General features: G+C 43.2%; 1 protein-coding gene across 1 annotated transcript in view; it reads left to right on the forward strand.

Moving 5' to 3' along the window:
- Positions 1-1284: 1284 nt before the first annotated feature.
- PPP2R3A (protein phosphatase 2 regulatory subunit B''alpha) overlaps positions 1285-19843 on the forward strand; it is a 54618-nt gene continuing 36059 nt past the window's right edge. Inside the window, exons 1-2 of the mRNA XM_054166429.1 lie at positions 1285-1400; positions 14045-16505. Of these exons, the coding sequence (XP_054022404.1) occupies positions 14499-16505 (2007 nt within the window). The 5' untranslated portion in view covers positions 1285-1400; positions 14045-14498. The remainder of the gene's footprint in view (positions 1401-14044; positions 16506-19843) is intronic.

Here is a 19843-nt window from a genome sequence, read left to right on the forward strand (position 1 = left end):
TTGGTGGTTTTTGTGGTTTTTTTCCCCTGAACTAACTGTGGTGATTTAGAGACACAGAAAGATTTTTTCTGAGAAAAAGGATATAAGATATCCTAAGGGGCTGCAGATAACAGGGTTGCTTCCCTCAATTCTGAGGGATATGAAGAGGGAGAAGATATCTTTTAGAAGATGCCAAAAGATTTCTAGCACGTTTTGAGGATACTAAAATGAAGAGGAACTGCAAAAGAGAGCCATCAGTAGCTGACTTTTGACATATGATCGCTGAAGAGGAAAGTAGGTACAAGGAGAAGAGTGGTGGAAAACAGTTACATGTTTCTGAAAGATAGGGAGATTAACTAGACATGCAAGACACATATCTGATGTGTTCCAAATGAGATTTTGAGTTCTGTAATCCATGAGTGAGCATGGGGTCGCAGGTTGGTGTGCATATGTGTGACTGAAGGAAGAGGATCCCGCAACCAAACCAGAGTTCAAAGCTCCCTTGAAAAAGACCCCATAAGGCTGGCCTAAATATCCCAAGGCTTACCTGCAACAGCGTCTGGTGCCTTTGAGCACATCTTCCTCCAGTGGGGGGCTGCATACAGCCTGCAGTGCAGCAAAACACGCTGTCAAATGGAAGGCCCACTCAGGGCCTCACCACTGAGGCACAGCAGTCACTTTCCCCTTCCAGCTGTACTTGGCTCTTTTCCCCTCAACTTTCACCTTTTCATGGAGGCACCTATCACACTGTTTTGCTGGAGGACACTACTAATGGCCTTGAGCCAAAGGGAGCTGAAAACTCACCGAAACCAAGAGATGGAGCAACTGTGTTGCTGGCTTTTTCCAGCAGCTGAGATAAAACTAAAACCATCGTCCTGGTGATCTGTAGGGCCCGAGCCGGGCGGCAGAGAGGGACGGGACGGACACAGGGGTGGGACGAGGGGCCGTCGAGTGGTGAGGAACGGGAGGGACGCGGGCTGAGACGAGGGGCCGGTGGGTAGTGAGGGACACGGGGCTGAGACGACGGCCGAGCGACTGCGGGAAACGCGGGGCTGAGACGAGGTGGCGGTGAGGAACGGGAGGGAAGGCAGGCTTTGGCCAGAGGCTGGCTGCTCCTGACGGCGGGACCGGCGGCGAGGACGCGAGGGAGGGGCGCAGCGCGTGCACGCGCGCGGGGGGACGTTCTCCCCCTCCTCCTTCCCTCAGCCCGGTCAGCGCCATTCCGTTGCCGCCGCCCCTTCAACAGTCGGGCTTCGACCTGTGCTCACGGGGCCGCTCGCCTGTCCGCCCGCTCTCTCTCTCGCCGCGCCTCCGGGGCGGAGCCCCCTGCCGTGCGGAAGGGGCCGGCCGAGGCGGGCAGCAGATCGCGCCCGGCGGCGGGAGCGGCGGTGCCGGCATGGGACGGAACGACGCTCCGGCGGGTAGGTGCGGTAAAGAGCGGTGGGGCGACATGACGGGGGGAGCGCCGCAGCAGCGCCTGTGGGGCCTGGAGGAGGGGTGGTCCTGGGGCCGCCGGAGGGAGGGCGGGTGTCGACGCGGAGGGGCGGTGGGGTTGGGGCTGAGTAGCCGTCGGCTCTCCCTGGCCGGGCTATAACAGTTGTTCCCCTCGTGATCCGGTGACGGGGCACAGGTGCTGGGTGGGCCCCGAGGTGGATGGTGTCGGTGTGATGTCTGCCAGTGGTGAACCACCCCGGCACGGCATGTCGTGGTGCCGGCGCTGACAGGGTTCGGGAGCTGCTGTGGGCTCGAGCGGCCCGGCCCGGCGGAAGCGGTGCGCAATGCTGGGGGCCGCCGGCTCGCCGTGGGGAGCGGCTGGGCATTTCGGAGAGTGCGTTAGGGGAAGACGGTGTGAGCCACGGTTGTGGGAAGCAGTGATTGAATGGAGTTACCGAGTAATGTAGAGGGCGGAGAGGGAGGAAACGATTCTCGTCTCGTTCGCGTTTAAGTTGTGAAAACCAGTGCGAAGTGGTGTTGGGGAGGCCGACGCTCTGAATTGTCTCGGCACAGTGCTGACGGAGTGCTGAGAGGCATAACGGCTTTTAAGCACAGTGATCTGAGTGTAGATTCCAGTTCAGGATGGCCCGGAGCTGTGGTGGTTGTAGAGTGTGGAGGTTAACACCTCTACTTAAACTGTTCTTTTTGTGTGTGTGTGTGAACGCTTGCCACTTGTCCCAGGACCCTGGGTAGCTGAACGTTCAGTCTTCAGTGCAGCTGCTAATACTTTGTCATGAAAGTCGGATTTTTATTTTCTCCAGAAGTATTTCTTCATGAGCATGAAAGGGAACAGCTTTGCAAGACTCCTTTGTTCATAGGCAGACAAATCCAAGATTAGGTTGCGTGTAAACTTGTAAAACGGAATAACTAATGGAATGATTTATGGAAAGACATACTCCTACTGGGGTAATTCTGTCTGAAGGTTGTCAGACTGCACTGGTCTCAAGTAATGTAAATATTTTTAAGCCCTGGACTAATTTTATTACTTCTGTTCTTCACACTAAAGAAGGAAGCCCTGGAAGATGTGCTGTTCTGTGCCACTCATCTTTCCTGTAACAGCAGGCTAGCAGTGCAAAGGGTAGAGTTGGAGACAAGAGGCAGGTATTCCCCAAGCTGTTTGCTACTGAACTGCTTCCTAAATGGCTGGGTTCGTTTTTCTGGTGATGGTCTCAGGGCTTTACCATGATTTTATGGTAATAAATTATCTCACATTATCATCACTTAAGAAATTTTACAAGCAGTTGCTTAAAATAGCCACCTCCTCTCTTGGCTTTTAAAAATTTGTTTATTTATGAATCTCTCACACTTGTTAGGTCTGCTCTCACAGGTTTTCTAGGGGGAGGTGATTATCATGACAGCTTTGAGGAAATCTGTGTATTTAATGCCTGCCTAATGGATTCTGAGAAGAATTAAGAGACACTGGTGGAATGTTTGTTTTTCCAGTATTTATACATCTGGAAATGGTAGTGTTGTGTGGTTACATTTAATTTAATGTGAAATAAAAGAGGAAGTTCCTAATGGCATATACCTAGTTTCCATTACCTAGACCTTTTCAACTAGTGTCATGTGTCGTATTACTTTGTACTTGTAATTTGCAGAGGTGAAGTGTTAAAGGTAGCTATGGGCAACGTGCCTCAAGTTAAAGTTGATCAATGTGTGACTGCTAAATACTGCAGAGATTCACAGGTAAAGCATCAGTTCTGGTTCCTTCGGCTGCAGCCTGTGGAGCAGGTGATGAACATTGTGGCCTGGTTGGTTCCGAAAGCTCTGTAGTGGAACCCTGGAGCACTGCTGATAGCCCTAGAGATGTAAATATGATGATGCACAGTGGAATTTGTGTGGAGTTATTTTTTTCTTTAAGAATACATACATAGAATAAATCAGGTTGGAAGAGACCTTCAAGATCATCGCGTCCAACCCATCAACCAATCCAACACCACCCAAACAACTAACCCACGGCACCAAGCACCCTTTTCTCCCTTCTTCCTGCAGGCACTTCTCCCACCTTGAATTGCACAGGAAAGCTGTCTTCAAACAGTAATTCTGAACCTGGTTATCTCTTGGTTGAATACAGAGGCTGCTCTGTAGGCTTGCCTCATGTCCTTTGTATAAATGTTTTCCAATGCTGGTTTTGCTTTAATGTTTTATTTAAATGATTGCAGTAGTTCTTCCCCACAAGACTGGGTTTTCTCCTACTAGGCAGAACTGAACTCTTCTGAAGACTAAATTAGATCCTGTGCTCCACTTCTGACAGAAACTGGTCAGAAAATCAGAATCAGAGGAGGAAGGGAATTTTCTCATGTATAATCAAGGTAGTTAAATGCTATCTTTTAAGAACTGGTTTAATGTGTGTTATGGAACAAGCTTCTTCAACCGGACTTCACTGTTGTATTTACTCTGTTGCTTATCTGGACCTGATTTGTGGAATTTCTGATGTAAGGGCAGGCAAACCGGTGCTGTGCTTTGACCATCTGAAACACCCGGTAATGTCACATCCTTTGAAAAATCTGCCCTTGAGCACCAAAAGCTATTGTGTTCTGTTTGCCACAATTCTTGCATGGTAAAATGAGGATAGTAGTGGAAAATAGCTTATGTTAAAGTAGCATGTAAATACTGGTGGATAAATGAGTAATTTTAATTGCAGCATAGTGTATGAGTAGGACACAGGAAGCAATACTTGAGGGCATGCCTAACAAGCAAGCTTGTTAAAAATGACTGCTCATTTTAATGAATATTGAGGTTCATGAAGGTGACCATTGCTGTCCACGGAGAATAAGGGAATCTCTACATTTACCTGGCCGTCTGTTTCTTATATCAGTTTGTTTCTTAACTTGTTTCTGTTTAAATACACAGGGAAAAGGAAGAGAAATTAATGGAAGGGGGTTTGTGGGTGGGTTAGTTGGTTTGTTTTGCTTGGGTTTTGTTTGTTTTTTAAAATTCTAGGATGGTAAAAGGGCAGGGGAAATAACTTCCTCTTACTGGGATGTCAGGCTGAAACACCCTTAATTTTCCTTGCTAGAGGAAAGGGGATAGAAAACTTGTGCTCCCTTTAAATTATATGCTGCTTTGATCACATTGCTCCATGCCTTTGGTGTGGTTTACCAAAGTCATAAGCAGTAAGTGCTGTAGCAGTGCCAAACGCCCTGAATGCTAGGACATGCTGCACCTTTTGGCATAATTTGTTACATTTCCACAGCTGCTCCTCTTCAGAGTGTGAGATGGAGGCTGGCAGGAACAGGCTTGTGGAAGGTATGACTGGTGGAAATGACTTCTTGCTCCTTACTTACTCCTGCGGTTATGCCTCAGTGGAGAGGGTGGGAGGGCAGCACAATATTGGAGTATTTCTCCCCACCTTGGCATTTCACCATTTTTGTTGCTGACCTATAGAAGAGCTGTAGTACTCCAGCTGGGGCCAGGTATGGGCTAGGAACCTGAGGCAACCCTGCAGAAAGTGACTGTCACTTTAGATAAAAAGGACTTTACAAAAAAAAAAAGTACAAGGAAATAAATTACTAAAGAGAAATGCAATACTGATAAAACACAAAAATCAGATAGAACAGCAATGAGAAATAGGTGAGCTCTGAATAGCTGGGCAATCAGTGAAACTAAAACCAATAATTTTGTTGTTAGATGAAAAAAATGACTTCACTCTGCAGATGGCTAGCAGAACACTAGTCTGCTACAGGAGAAATTTTACCCAATTTTAAAGTAAGTCTCCAAGATTGTTTTGGACACTCTGTAGATTGTAAGCTCAGTATCAAAAGAAGGTTGATGACCAAGGCAATGCCGTTTTGGACACGTCTTCCTTTGTGACTTCAGCACTGTAATAAAATCACTTCATGTTGTGTAGAGTAGTTCAATACTTCTAATATTTAATTAACTGAATTTGGGGGGAAATAAATATATTTTGCTAATACAAAATGATCCCTTTCCATATAAGGTTATAAACAGCCAAGAGACAGATTACATAATCAAGCTGGCTTTCTGATCTCTGCTCTGAACTTTGCTAATTACGTGCTTTTGAAGCTCCTTCACCTTTTGTGTTTTCTGTTGGTCACCTTATTTTCTGCCTGCTTGACAAAGCTCAGTTAGGCTTATGCTTCCTACAATTACTTTATTCTATTTTGTGTTTGGGGCCTGCTAAATGAGATAAGATTAAATGGTAGTTCTATGCAGACATGGGGTTGGAACAATCATTTGTTGCCAAATTATTCATACTTAACACATTGGTGTTATGTGGAAAAATTGTGTGAGCTTTTTACTCTCTTACTGTCTCATTTGTATAACTGGAAACCAGTCTCAAGGGACACAAATTCCTGTCTGGTCAGTTTTAGTTCCAAGTGTCTGTGCAAAGGGAAAGTTTAAGAGAGGTATTTCAGAAAAGTTGAAAAGGTTGAAAGCTTTCTTGCTATCATTAACTATCCTCCTTCCGAGCTGATAGCCAGAGTGACAAACTTTGCAAAGCCCATGCATTGGCTCTCCACGGTGAAGCTTCTACTATAGTTGTGTTCATGGACCCTGCATGCTGATGACTCTGGAGGGTACAGGAGCAGGGGAGTATTAGATAACTCTGTGACTTAACCTGAAGGAGTTGCACTGAATAATACTGCGTTCACTAACTAAAAGTCAGCATTCTAGAACAATAGTTTAGGGTCAAGAGCCAGGTTTAATTTTGCAAAAACAATGTAGACTATTGTTACTGATGCTAGCCCAAGTTTTCTTGAGTGTTGGGCTTTCTTAACACTTCTGATGCAAACATGGAAGGATTTTATTTAAGTTAGTGTTGGGGTTGATTTGGGTTTTTTTAGGGTAAATCCACTGAGACAGATTTCCTAATGTAAAACCTAACTTTTCCAAATCCATACAAGCTGCACAGCAATATTTATCAATTCTCAAGGTCATGTCTACTTGGAAGCTTGCCTTGATAAGTACTCCCATGGCAGTGACCTTCATGGTTCACTGCAAGAATGCTCAAGTCCAGCATTACTCTGAAACTGTTTGACAAGAAGACACAAGACAAGTGAGTATTCTGCTGTTTCTGGATTTTCCAGAGAGTTTGACAAAATTCTTTGTTAATGCTCCTTGAAGGAAATGACCTGGAGTAAGCAAGAGTGTATCTTTTTGAGTAATACTTGGTTAAAGTGTGGGAAGAACTGTCAGCGCTTCTAGTGAAGAGTAATTTCTAGGGAACCTGTGTTCAGGCTTGTGTGGCTCAGCACAGTTATAAATGATCTGGATGTGAGGCTGAGTAATGAAGTGACAGTATATGCTGAAAATCACAGCACTAGGGTAGCAGAAACAAAAGGTGTCTGGAATTGCAGATGTTTCTCACAGTTCTTGGTTGGAGGCAACTGGTACTTCATGCCAGCGGATACAAAATAATATGCATGTGGAGGAAGGACAAAGTAACTGTGTCTATGCAGTGATGAGCTCTTAAGAATTTGTCATTCAAGAAAGAGATCTTTTAAGTAATGTGGATAAAGCACTGTGAAACTCTCTCAGCAGCTGTCCAAAAAAAAAGGAGGGGTTATGATAGCAATCTGCAACCATGAGAATATGAAACAGTTTTTCCCTCTTTTGTTTCCTGAACATGGCAAGAATTAGAGGGCATCAAGAAGTGCCCAAGGTGGTAACTTTTGACAGGAGAGATACTAAAATAGGACCCCTTGATGCCCTAGAACCTTTCTGGGTCCATAGCATTCTTTGAGACATTTCACAGGTTCACCACCTGTGTGCTTGTTTAAACCTGCTTCCTGATTGCACCTAATCCTCGTGTTGGAAGGGGAGGTGAGCAGTCAGATGTTATCTACCTTCCCCATGCCATTCATGATTTTGTAAGAGGTTATATTCTTTCAAAGTTACCTCTCTTCCAGTCTGAAATGCTTGGTCCCGCTCAGTCATTCCTCACAGACAAACTATTCAAGACCTTTGGGTCATTATTATCCTCCTACTTTTTTTCTGAGACTGTATGAAAATTGTGTTCTCCAAGAGTGAACACCTTCCTCTTTCTTGGAGCATTCTATCAGTAGGTCCCTTGACATTTTACAAAGGATGATAGTATCATTGTTTCTTCTTGAAAGATAGGTAGTAATAGTAACAGAATGTCTGAATTAACCCAAGTGGTTATGAGAGCAGACATGTGAGAAGATATTATCTGGAAATAGTGAGGTTTGGAAGAGGAAAGTGCTACACAGTGAGAATATATTAATTTTTGAAAGGCAGTTAAAATGTCTGAATGTGGTTCTCATCAGTTCCAGGTGTTGTGCAGAATTTGGGTTCCTGCATCTTGGAATTGTGGGGCTGAACCAGAAGAGGTTATGAGAGAAGCAGTGGAAATAAGCCAAGGTATAAAATGGCTTCTATAAAGGAACAACTGATTAAGTGAGGACTAATAATCTCAGATGGCAGAGGGGTGATGTGGAATTCTGTAAATTCAGGAATGCCATGGACAGTGTGCATATGGGTCTAGTTTGTGTCCTCTGGTGAATCTGGGCCATGCCCAAGCACATGGGAGGGAAATCCTGTGAGTGTTACGAAGTACACAGATACCACTGCCACAATTATGATCAGCTGAAAATGGTTGGAGGCTGGGAGAATACTCCTAGGACGTGTCATCTGTCTCCTTCTAATACTCTACCAGGAGCACTGGCGTATAGCCACTGTCAGTGACAGATGCAGTTATTCCTGTGTTTTTACCTCTGAATGATGGGATTCATCTTACCTCAAAATTAGGTTGTCTCATAAGCTCAGTGGGGTGATTTTCTTTTTGAAGTGCCTGCCTCTCTGCATTGCCTGCAGAGAGTACCTAACACTTAAGTTCAAAGTAGCTAGTTCAAATCAGATGAATCCCACCTCTTTTATGTTTTTGTAAGAAGAATAGAAAACAGCAGACAGCATTCAGAAAATGCCTGCAGCAGTGACTTTGAATACTCTCTTCCAGACTCTCTGGTGATCCTGGAAAAGGCTAAGTAGTGGGGTTTTTTTTAGCTTAAGAAAGCCTGATACCTGTTTTCTGGAACTTCATGTTGAGCATACTCAAACTGGAAATAATGACCTCTTTTCTGCAGTCCATATAATTAAGTATTAAAGTTCTTGAGCAGATGAAGAAATAGGCTCTGGTTCAAATAGGAGTTTGCAGTTTGACTAGTCCAGATGTTCTGACTTGGGTTATCACAGTATATTAGAGGTTCAAAGGGACCTCAAAAGATATCAGGTCCAACCCCCCTGCCAAAGCAGGATCACTTAGGGTAGTCTGCACAGGAATGCATGCAGGTGGGTTTTGAATGTCTCCAGAGGAGGAGACTCCACAACCTCTCTGGGCAGCCTGTTCCAGTGCCCATCACCCTCACTGTAAAGAAGTTTCTCCTCATGTTGATGTGAAATTATCTTTGTTCAAATTTGAACCCCTTGTTTCTTGTCTTATTACTGTGCACCACCAAAAAGAGCTTGGCCCCTTCCACTTGACACCCACCCCTCAGATACTTATGCACATCGATGAGGGACGTCAGGATTTATAGCCATCACAGCTCACTGCACTCTCTAAAGAATGAAGTAGCTTAGTGATAAAACCTTTTGCAACTGAACTCTGGATTCCTTGGCAGTGTAAGTGGTACAATCACCTCTAACCCTGAAACTCTACAGGTGCAATCGTTTCTTTGACTGTAGCTGAAATGGCTGCATGTGTGTCATGAGGATTGATATCTTACTGCTGCTGTAGTTCCCCTCTAAGCATTATGTACATAGAAGTCCTTTTGGATTACATGCTGCTACTTAGGACACCAAAATACTGTAAGATGTAAATATATAAGAAACACAAAACAAAGGACCAGCTCAAATGGTTAATTTTTGGGTTTGGGCTTTTTTTTCCCCTTCTGAACGTCTTTGCTATAGAAGGAAAAGTTACTCTCTTTAGTCTTTTATTCAAAGTATTTTGGAAGGTAAATTGTGCAAGTGTTAATGACTTGTAAATCAGTTCCTTTGAGATGGGGCTCAAAATAATTTATGTAGATTGCTCTTTGTATCATTCCTGCTGAATTCAGCAATGGATTTGTTGCAATAATTTCTTCCAACAGCTACTTCTGATGTGACCATTATTGATGTAGCATCTGGTGATGCTTTTATTACTAGAATTTCAAAGACTTTTTCAGTGACTGCAGAATGCTGTGTAACACTGTAAGTGGTCACATGAACCCTGTTGTCTTGACCATTGGAGCAGTGACCAGTTGGCTGTGTGGTCAGAGAGCCTTTGGGTTTTGTGAACCATGGCTCAGTTTCAGCTCCTTTATGAGCTGCAGAACAGCTCTCTTAACTGAGTCATCTCATCTGTTTTGATCTCCATCCTCAGAGTGTTTGTGGTGTGGGTTTTTTTTTACTTTATTTGCCGTGTTCTGACTTGAGACATGTAGTAAGAAAAATAATGATATATCTCAGGGCCCAGTGGGCCTTGACCATTATCCAGTGAGGTCTAAACTTAAAGAATTCGAGTAGAAGACAAGTATTGTTTCCCCTCTTATTTGAGAAAGTACCAGAGATTGGCTGAAAGCTGTGCTTTGCAAGAAAACATTGCTTTGTTATTTGTCTGCTTGTATCTTAAGTAATTTGTTCCCAAATCTGCTTTGTTCAGTAAATTACAAACAAAAATCAAGCATTTCTAAATAAGAGGATGCAGTTACATGCTGCCTTTTGGTACCATAAGCTTGTCTAAGAGGGTAAGACTTGACAAGAGATAGTTTAGCTAGGATGATACTTTTTGATGATATATTGACGAGTGTCCAAATGACAAAACTGTTCTGTCTGTCTCTGTGTTCCTTTTTCAAGAATACCAAATTGCAGTGCTTATCCTACCACCTCTTACACACTTGCATAGCCATGCCTGTGCTGTGTGCTGGTGGAGAAAGGCCTTGGCTACTCCCTACTGCATGTTTTGGTGGTTTCTAACCTCTGATAACTAAAAATATTGGTGCTAGTGCTGGAGATAAAAGTTCAAGATTTTTGCCAGATTTGAGATTTTCAGAAGCAGTAGAGGCCTGTCCCATAGCTTTTAGACTTCAATTTGGAAGTCAGTCAAATGCTGGCTGACAGTCCCCTCCTAACAGATTGTCATGCTTCATTATTTAACTCCAGCATAATCTTTGCATGAATAGAATTTCTTGTGTGTCTTATAGAATAACCTTTTATGTCATTAGTATCAGCAATAATTTTTTCCTTTGGAAAGTGATTCATGTCATCTTGCAGATAGGAAGGACATAAAGCATTATTCTGCAAGTGCACAAGAAATGCTATTCATTCATGGTTTATATTGTGAAGCCGATCCTGTATCCTCAGGGTTGGAGTTGTTTTCATGGCAGCAATTCTAATTACGGAATCTTTCTACAGTGTGTCTGAACTGGGGCCTGTTCTGGAGTCAGAACTGGAATGAAGTGGCAAGCGGGGAAAAAACACGAAGTATGAATATTTCTTAACGCATTCAGTCTTTCCATGGTGGCTGTTCGTAAATAGTAGGTTTTAGTCACCAAAATAAAGGCACCACTGAAAGCCCATTCAAGCTAAGCTTGAGACTAGGTTCCCAGATCTGACAACAGGAACACTCTCCTCTTGGATTTTATCTTGACTGGGTTTACACGATGGGTCATGTTTCATTTATCATTGTACAACAAAGCTGCAAGCTGATCATGTGCCCCTTGGTTAAGACAGAGGAAAAATGGTCGTGTTCTATTTGTGCTGCCTAAACACTCTTTGGTTTGTTTTTTGTCTTGTATAGCTGGAACCAAGTACTCCAGCACCTTGAATAACCTTAACATGTTTTTGAAGACAGTGATAATAAAGCAGCTAGTAAATAATCACAGAGAAGACATTAGTCAGTTTAGATAAGAAGAGGATATCAAAGTTTTGATACTGATTTCTTTCATTTCCTTCTCTGACCTAGCAGTAAAAGATGCCAATGACAGAGGCAGGAGGTAGTGATCTTGCGTTAGCCTTGACAAGTTTGTCTGGATTATGTTGATGTGTGATAGCACCAGAGATATTATGGGCAAATTGGAAAGAGATTAGAGTGTGCAGCAAATGTGGCTGCGGGCCTACCTTATGCTAAAGCACAAGGGGCTGACTGTAACATGGCTGGGGCATTAAAAATTATTTGGGGAGTATGACATGGAGATGGTGGGAAGGGGTGTTCTATTTGCTGTGGCTGAAAATGCAAACTTGAACTAAAAATGTCAGATTAGTTTGGGAATTTAGGAGAACTTCTCCTTGAAGAACTCATGGAGTAGTCTTACAGATGCAAAAAGCTGATGAAGGTGGCTTAAAGATTGGCTAAACTGACAGTCCCAGTGGAAGGGACACTTCTGCAGGGAGATGATTACCTTTGGAGTGATATAAGAGAAGGAGACAGCCCAATACATTATTTCTCTAATTAAGAAATAACTTAATCAAGTTGTAATTATTTCCCAAATTAGGTATAAACCCAGACTGCTCTTTACTGTTAGAGGGATGACTGATCTCTCCTAGCTGTGTATCACAGAGGGAGGAAGGAGCTCTGAGGAAGAAAGTCCTGTGTGTTTTCAGAAGCAATATGATTTCTTCAGTAAATCTGCTGACTTTCTGCACATTCTCTAACTTTTATTTCAGTAAATGCCAGAAAACTTGTTCATAGTTGCTGGAGGCTCAGAATTGGAAAAGCAGCAGACCTCTTACTCTGGATGTGTTAGAAGGCACTCTCAGGCAGTCTGTGGATCATTAGACATTTTGGAAGCACAAGAGCGTGGGTTTTCCTGTCTGAACAAAGCCCATTAAGTCCTAAAAGATGAAGAGGTTGGGGAGCTAATTGTACTTTAACTGTGGCTCAGATTCAGCAGAGCCATTTAGCACACCTCATAGTGAAGTCTGAGAGTCAGTGACTGGAGGGTGTGGAGTCATGTTACCCAGGTTTGTGCTTATACCTGATAGTAGCAGCACCCCAGGGTTTAAAAACGGTTCTGTATACACCTTTTAGCCCCTGGCAGCCTGACTCACTGTGGCACACCTCATACCTCTGATGATCCCCCCCACCTCCCATGCCTGTGGGGCTTTGGGGCAGTGCCAGGGAGTGTAGAGGAGAGCAGTACAGGACAGGCACAGAAGTGTATGGAGGAGCTGGCCCTGGTGCAAGATGCGGCTTGGCCTCTGGCATTTGATGGGCAGGTGGCAGCCTGTTACAGATACCAGCAGGGCAGTTGGAGCAGTTAGTTCTTCACCTTGAATGCAATCATCTCAATGCTTGATGTAACCCAAAGAGCAAATCAAGAAGGTTTCTTTACTCTGTGCTGTTCTACCCAATGGCACTGAGCAGACAAGACACATAAACAGTTCTATCAAATACTCTGAAATGGCTGCTTCTCAATTTTAATTTAAGGCTTTTAAATGTCAGATATGAATGTTCAGCAGTCTTGTGCTACCCCCAGTCCTTAATTTCAACATTGCCAAACTCCAAGGTACTTCTCTGTTGTGTGAGCTAAGATAGATGGGATGTAACACGCAGAAGGGCGATCCTTTCATCAGATGAAGGTGTGGCCTTTCACATAGTGTTAGATGTTTACCTTGAAACAACAAAATAAACCCATGCTGTGTGACTTAGCTGTGATATAGTCATGTTTTGTGAAATGGATTTCTGTTTGCACAGGAATAAAGTGTGCCAAGCATTTAATTAGTATGTTTTGTCTTGATTATTGAAGTACTAAAGATGAAGTGATGTCTAAAATTTAAGACCCGTAAACCTGGGATTTCCTACACTTTCCTAACAAAGTTAAGCAGGTTTTCTTTTCCTGGTGCAGTTGTGACCACGATGATATGAAAAACAGCTGCAGATAGGTATGCTAAGTGTAAAACACTCAGTTCCTGGTTTTTGCAGGCTTAGCCTTTATACAAATGTTACTTTCTGCTCTTGATGTCTACACCAGCAGGTTTATTTTACAAAATCTGCTGCTATTTATGGGTTGTAAGAGTGACAAACAGTTATTCCTCCTTAGACCCTTTTGCCATAGTCTCAGAGGTGAAAGGCTAATGGAAGCCAATGTGGCCTTTCCTAAAGGCCATGCATTCTTAGAGGCATTCATCTACTTTGCTCCAAGCTGGTTGCAAGCTTTTTATAATCCAGGGCTTGGTAATCCTGAAAGTATTTTTCTTTATTGCTCTTTGGTGTATCTTTAGTGTCTTGGAACGCGAGAGTCAAAATTGCACAAGATGATCAAAACATTTTGCTCCACTAGAATGAAAGGTAATGCTTTGTTCAGTCTGAGCAGGGGGGAAAAAAAAGGCAAGTCTGGAGAAAAAAAAAAAAAAGATGAGTGGTTAAAATAGAGTTGTTAAAATGGCAACATGCAGACAGCCTGTGTATAAATATAGGCTAGCTCCTCAGCAGTGTTCTTATATGGTAGATCTGAGTGAAGGAAAAATATCAGCCTACTCTTATTCTCTGCAAGCATGAGTGTTGGTTGTTACAGTCTGGTGCCATATGTTAGGTAGTAGACAAGACTGCTTATTACATAAAAATGATAATGATTCTTATTTGTTTTTTCTTTTCTCTTTCCTGTCCCAGGGACCTACCTTACGAGTGTGAGAGGGGAATTGCACAAGCATACTGTGGATTTTTTGTTTGTACATGCTACTTGATTATCTATCTTTTATTGACTCACTCAAAAAGAGAGAAGGAGGATCAAACAAAAATCATTGTCTTTTCACTTCTGCCTGAGAGCTGTCTGAATTTTCTAACACCTGCTGGGGAACCTACCTGGACCTTTACAAATGGAGCAGTTTGTGCTGCATCAGCAAAACTTTCTGCATGGAGTGCAAGAATAAAGTGGCTTTAAGTCAAACCGCATGCCAGTCGTGTTAATTGTTGTGACTGTGCCACTCCAGACTTCAATAGGACTTTCCAAGGCAGCAGTTTCTCATGTAGTTTGAGTGTTTTCAACTGACATTTGAATGATTTTATTAAATCTGGTGTGGCTGTCAAAAGTAGGGAGGGGTGTGAATTTTTTCTTCTTAAATTCATGGTGGGTTTTGAAGCTTTGCTTCCAAGTGTGAGCTGTGCTATGGCAGCAACCTACAGGCTTATGGTTACTTCTGTGAACTGCTACAGCAGTGTGGTGATAGACCAGCACTTTCAGCACACTGTGCATTACTGCACAGGCACTTGCCAAGTGTTTAAGCAAGGACTTACATGCATAGTTGCCCACCACAGTGTCTGTGCAGAGCTTGGTGTCCAAGATGCCAACCTAGACCATAGAAATCCTCTTCCTGAAAATGGACTTGCATTGCCTGGAAATGAGGACTACCCACAAATTCTCCCAAATAATCCAAGAATCAAAAAGGGCTCTTCAGTGCAAGCCTCCAGCAGTTTAAAAGACATTACTGGTGAAGCAATAAACCTTGCCAGTGGTAAAATAAAGGAATTCTCCTTTGAAAAACTCAAAAACTCTTCCAATCATGTGGCCTACAGAAAGGGAAGGAAAGTTCGATCAGAATCATTCAGCAGGAGGTCATTTGATTTTGACATGATTTATGGGCACTTCAACAACGATGAGAACTGCCCTCCATGTGGCTTTATGCAGAGTCCTCCACCTGTGGAAAAATGGCAGGAGAGCAATGATGGTCCAGAAGTCACCGTGAATCCCATGATTCCCCTCTCACCTCATTTCTTCTCTGAAGAAAACTTCATTACCCAGATTTTGGAGAAACACGCGCTAGATGGTTCTTCTGGTGGAGATATTAAAGTGTGCTTAGACATCTTGCTCAAGTGCTCAGAGGATCTGAAAAAGTGCACAGACATAATAAAACATTGCATCAAGAAGAAGTCTGCAGACAGTGTTAGTGGAGGGAACAGTAGTGATCCCCTGGCTAATTCAGAAATCTATATGAATCTGATGACAAGATTTTCTTCCTACCTGAAGAAGCTACCCTTTGAGCTCAAGCCATCAGGAAACAAGGAAGCTAGTGACTTGGCAGAACTGGTTAACTCTTTTCATGGCTTGCAGCAAACTCCTTTTCTCCCAGTGTTTGGAGATGAGCAGCCACCTAGGTATGAGGATATTATTCAGCTGCCATCCTCAAGTGCAGCTCCCCTGGGATTACCAGGTGATCAGTGTGAGGCGACAAGCACCTCTCAGTCAATCCAAACAAGTACTGTGAGCTTTACCTCAAACTCCCTCCACAGTGTCCCACAGGAGAACAGTGTGAGAGCTGTGAAAGATGCTTCTGCTCTACCTCAGTTACCAGCCACAAGCCCTTCTGACTGCACATCTTCCACTGAGACTCTCTACATTGAGGAGGAGTCGGATGGCGAAAGAACATTAGGAAAAATAAAGAAGGCAGAGCGGCAGAAAGGAGGCTGGGAGAGTCTAGAGCGCAGCTACCAGCTAGCTGCTAGTTCAGATCTAACTGCCAATGCTAAAGCAGAACATGACAGAGTGGGAGATGCTGAGCTCTCCCATGCGTCTGAGAAAATGACTCCTTTAAAAACAGTTTCAGATTCTGTACTGTGTGGTTCCCAAGCCAATGTCTCCAAAGGAGAACAGATGGGTAGTAAGATAGACAAGGAGGAGATAGACAAACTGCTGCTGGACTTGGAGTGCTTCTCTCAGAAAATGGAGAATACTTTGAGGGAACCCCCTCTAAAAGAGAATGAACCTGCCTCTTTGCAGGTGGCTGGCTGGCATGGTAGGCAGGTACTACCTCAGGCTCTTGAACCCAAAAGTAAACCCATTGACCCCACTTCCCCTTTGTCAAAAATCATGGAAATCAATGGTCATAAAATGGAAGAGGACGATAAAGCCCTTTTGCTGCGTATCCTGGAAAGCATCGAGGACTTTGCCCAGGAACTGGTGGAATTCCGGACAGGCAAGGGAAGCTTGTCCAAAGAGAGGGAAGTGATGCAGATTCTTCAGGAAACTTTAACAACTCCTTCACAGTCCCTGCTTGCAGGGCAAAAAAGCTATACTGGAGCTGCCTCCAGAGACTCTGTTCCAGCTTCAATTCAGCAGGCCCCAGAAGTGATTAAGGTAAGAGAACCAAACCTTTGCTGGGGTAGCAAGTAAAATAAATCTGAGAAAATGTGGGGAAAAATTAATTTACATCTGCTAAGTGATTCATTGTGCTTTGGATGCTGCAGCATGGAATAACTCGCTCAGCCTGGTAGAAATGTAGCATTTGAATACAAGCAACAACAAAAAAGGAAACCAAAACCTCTAAACAGACAAAATGTATCTTGATGTATAGTTTCATTTTGGAGCTTGCCCCTGTCCTACTGATGTTTCTGCAGGCTGTTTGCTTGTACTTTAAATAAGTCCTGTATAACCGAGGGTAGAAACAAATTTTCATCTAACTACTTTATTACTGGGTGTAGGTATTAGACTGTCTCTTACCAGCTCAATGAGAACTGAATATTCTACTTCTGTTTCTCATCTCTGAGTAGACTCCCGCAGCCTTTGTTCCTCCTCTTCATCACCAGTTCCTAAAGAGAGAGATCCTCTATGCACAAAGATCAGAACCTACAAACACTGGGTTTTCTTTTCTCTGTAACTAGTGCACAGAGTCATTGTTGGGTCTCCATTGCTTGTACCTTTCAAAGGTGGACTAAATCTTCCCACAAAACGAGGGTCTTGATGGGAGCCTGCTTTAGAGGGAAGCCAAGTCTGTCCAGCCCTCAGTGTTTTCCATTTGGTAACGAGTGCCAGATTTTCAAGGTAACTTGGTGCCAAACTTCCAACCCCACAGAAAGTGTAGCAAGCAGCTTCAGTTTCCAAAATCAGCCTTCTGCACAGGCACTTTAAAAGAGCTCAAGTTACAAGTGAACTTTTACAGCCCCTTCTATTTGGAGCACGAAGTGCACATCTTTAAAACTGTTGTCTTTCCTGAAAATACAGGAATTTGGTGTAATTCTGAAAGGGTGTCTGTGGCACTACTGAGATTGTTTTAGACTAGGCTCTCCAAGTGTTTCTGATGTTTCTCTGGGCATCTTTGCTTCGTCTGATATATCCAGCAAGGGAGTCTCTTTTCCTTGAGGAGTAGAGTCAAGAAGCTCTAAAAGCTCAGAAGTAATCTTTTATAATAGCCATTCTTGCTTTGTATGTTAATTTACAACATTTTCTAACTAGCGGGCTTCAAAAAAACCACTTTGATAGTGTGACACTGACTGCGGCAGGTTTTCTATAGTACTTGAAAACTAGATGCATTTGCACTGTCACATAACTCATCAGTCTGGTCACTTCCCCGCTTCTGTTTCCCTAATCACTCACGTAGCTTGTGTGTGAGTTTGCTTTCAGCCTGCCTTCTGTGGACATACAACACACCCCCATACTGCAAGAGCTCTTCTCTTCCATGCAGCATTATAATCTTTGTTTTGTGTGGATGCCTAGAACCAAAGATCACAAGACAGGGTACCTGTCTTGGGGGGACCCAGAGGAGCTGGAGACGGCCTGGGTTGAGCACTGCACAGTATGGACACAGCTGGTGCTCTCCTGAGGGAGTTAGTCCCTAAAGGAATGGGCAAAAGTAGTCTCCGCTGCTCCATGCTTGCTCTGAGGTTTGCTGTCATTTATAGCATGGATATGGACATAAGGCCCTCTCTAGGTATAGCATCTGGGGAATGCATCCATGTTCCTGGAAAAGACTGTCTGGAGCTCAGTGTGGATTCTGATTTAGTTACACATGTGTGCCTGAATGAATAATATGTAAACTATGTGTTATGTTTTATTAAGGCTCATAAAACTGTTATCAAATAGTTATGTACATACACAAAACCCCCAGAGATCTAATAATACAGTGGAAACAGTTCAGCTTTCATTGATGTAGGTTGTGACAGTTTTAATGTCCCTCAAATTCTAAGCAATGAAAAAAGAAAGGGATAACCACTTTTAGAATGGACTATTTGCTGTCTCGGTTGGTCTGTCTGTGTAGAGATCTCTGCTAACTTGTATTGGCAACAGGCTTTGTCTTTATCATAAAAGCCAATTATGCTTGTCCACAGAGAACAATAGAATTACTTACCTCTTCATTTTCAAAACAAAAATATTTAGAAACTAGGAAATGAATACTCAAGAAGTCCATCAATTTTACAGAGCACATGATGAGCACATCATCCTTCTTTCAGGCAGACCAGGAAGCACTGCGTACTTTCAGACTGTCTAACATTTCCCATTCTGAGATCCGGTTTTCCACTGCTTATCTCTAAACCTACAACTGTTTGTTTTAAAACTTCCTGTTCTGTGTGCCTCTCTTAAGCTGATCTTTTTAATATGGTGGTTTGGAAAAAAGTAGTTCAATAAAAACAGCTTAGCATCTGTTAAGTCTAGCTAAAAAGCCCAACTACTTAGCTGTAATTTTTCTCTAGCTAGGAGGGCAGTGAGGAGCTCTGGGCAGACTAGTGGGTGTGAGGGAAATGGGGGGAACTCAAACCAGTGCATAGTGAAGAAGGTGGAGATAGAAATTCTCTGACTTTATCTGCAGGAGTGTTAGAGTTTCTGGAAAGGTAAAGGGTGCTACCTTTAGAGTAAAATGTTTGCCTTCTGCAAAGTCCTTGGAAAAGGCAGTGGTGGATGTTTTTGCGGTTAACCTCTCTGTGTCCTTGATCTACCTGCGTACAGGATGGCTAATTTGACAGAAGATTTAAATTCAGTTAATGCCTGCTTAAGAATGAGTACTTAGTGAAAGTACCCTAGAAGAGCCTGTAAGAAACTTAGTCATCCCGTTTTCAGAATCAAGTTTGAATAATGCAGAGCTCTGCTGCAAGTCCTGCTTATGTGTTTTAAGAGCTGTTGATAAAAATCATCAATAATTTTTGGACCAGAAACCAGGACCAAGGTTTGATACGAAGAGGCCTCTTTTTTTGACCTTGCTTTTTGGGTGTCCCTTCTCAAAAGAACTTACTTGTGTAGTGAGCCAGAAAGGGCAATTCTACATCCAAGTTGTCTCCCCTGTGTCTCTACTTCTATTGCATGGTTCTGAATTTTACTTTCCACTATGCTTGTATACAAGATAGAAATTATAGTTAGGCTTGTTTTCTATGAGGTTAGTAAGTGGAATTGCTCACACAGACATCAAATGTGTGATATAATTGTTTCTGGACAGGGATTGTGGATCTGTCAGCAAGGGGGTTTACAGTTTGCAGAGTTGATAATGGTTTCAGATCACCTTGTCTAACCACATTATCTCAGATGGTAGAGCCCTGAGTGAAGTCTCCAGAGGCTGCTCCATGCTGCCTTGTGTTTCCTCTGGGCTGGGTTTAGGTAGCTACTATCTAATCCTGCCTTGCCTGAAAGACTGATGGAGTAGGTACTGCTGGGACCTTCAGAACTGTTCTTAATTTGATGTGCTCTAAAACATTGTCCTGGGGCTTCAC

Source organism: Dryobates pubescens, chromosome 13 (genome assembly GCF_014839835.1).
Source record: "Dryobates pubescens isolate bDryPub1 chromosome 13, bDryPub1.pri, whole genome shotgun sequence".
NCBI lineage: Eukaryota > Metazoa > Chordata > Aves > Piciformes > Picidae > Dryobates > Dryobates pubescens.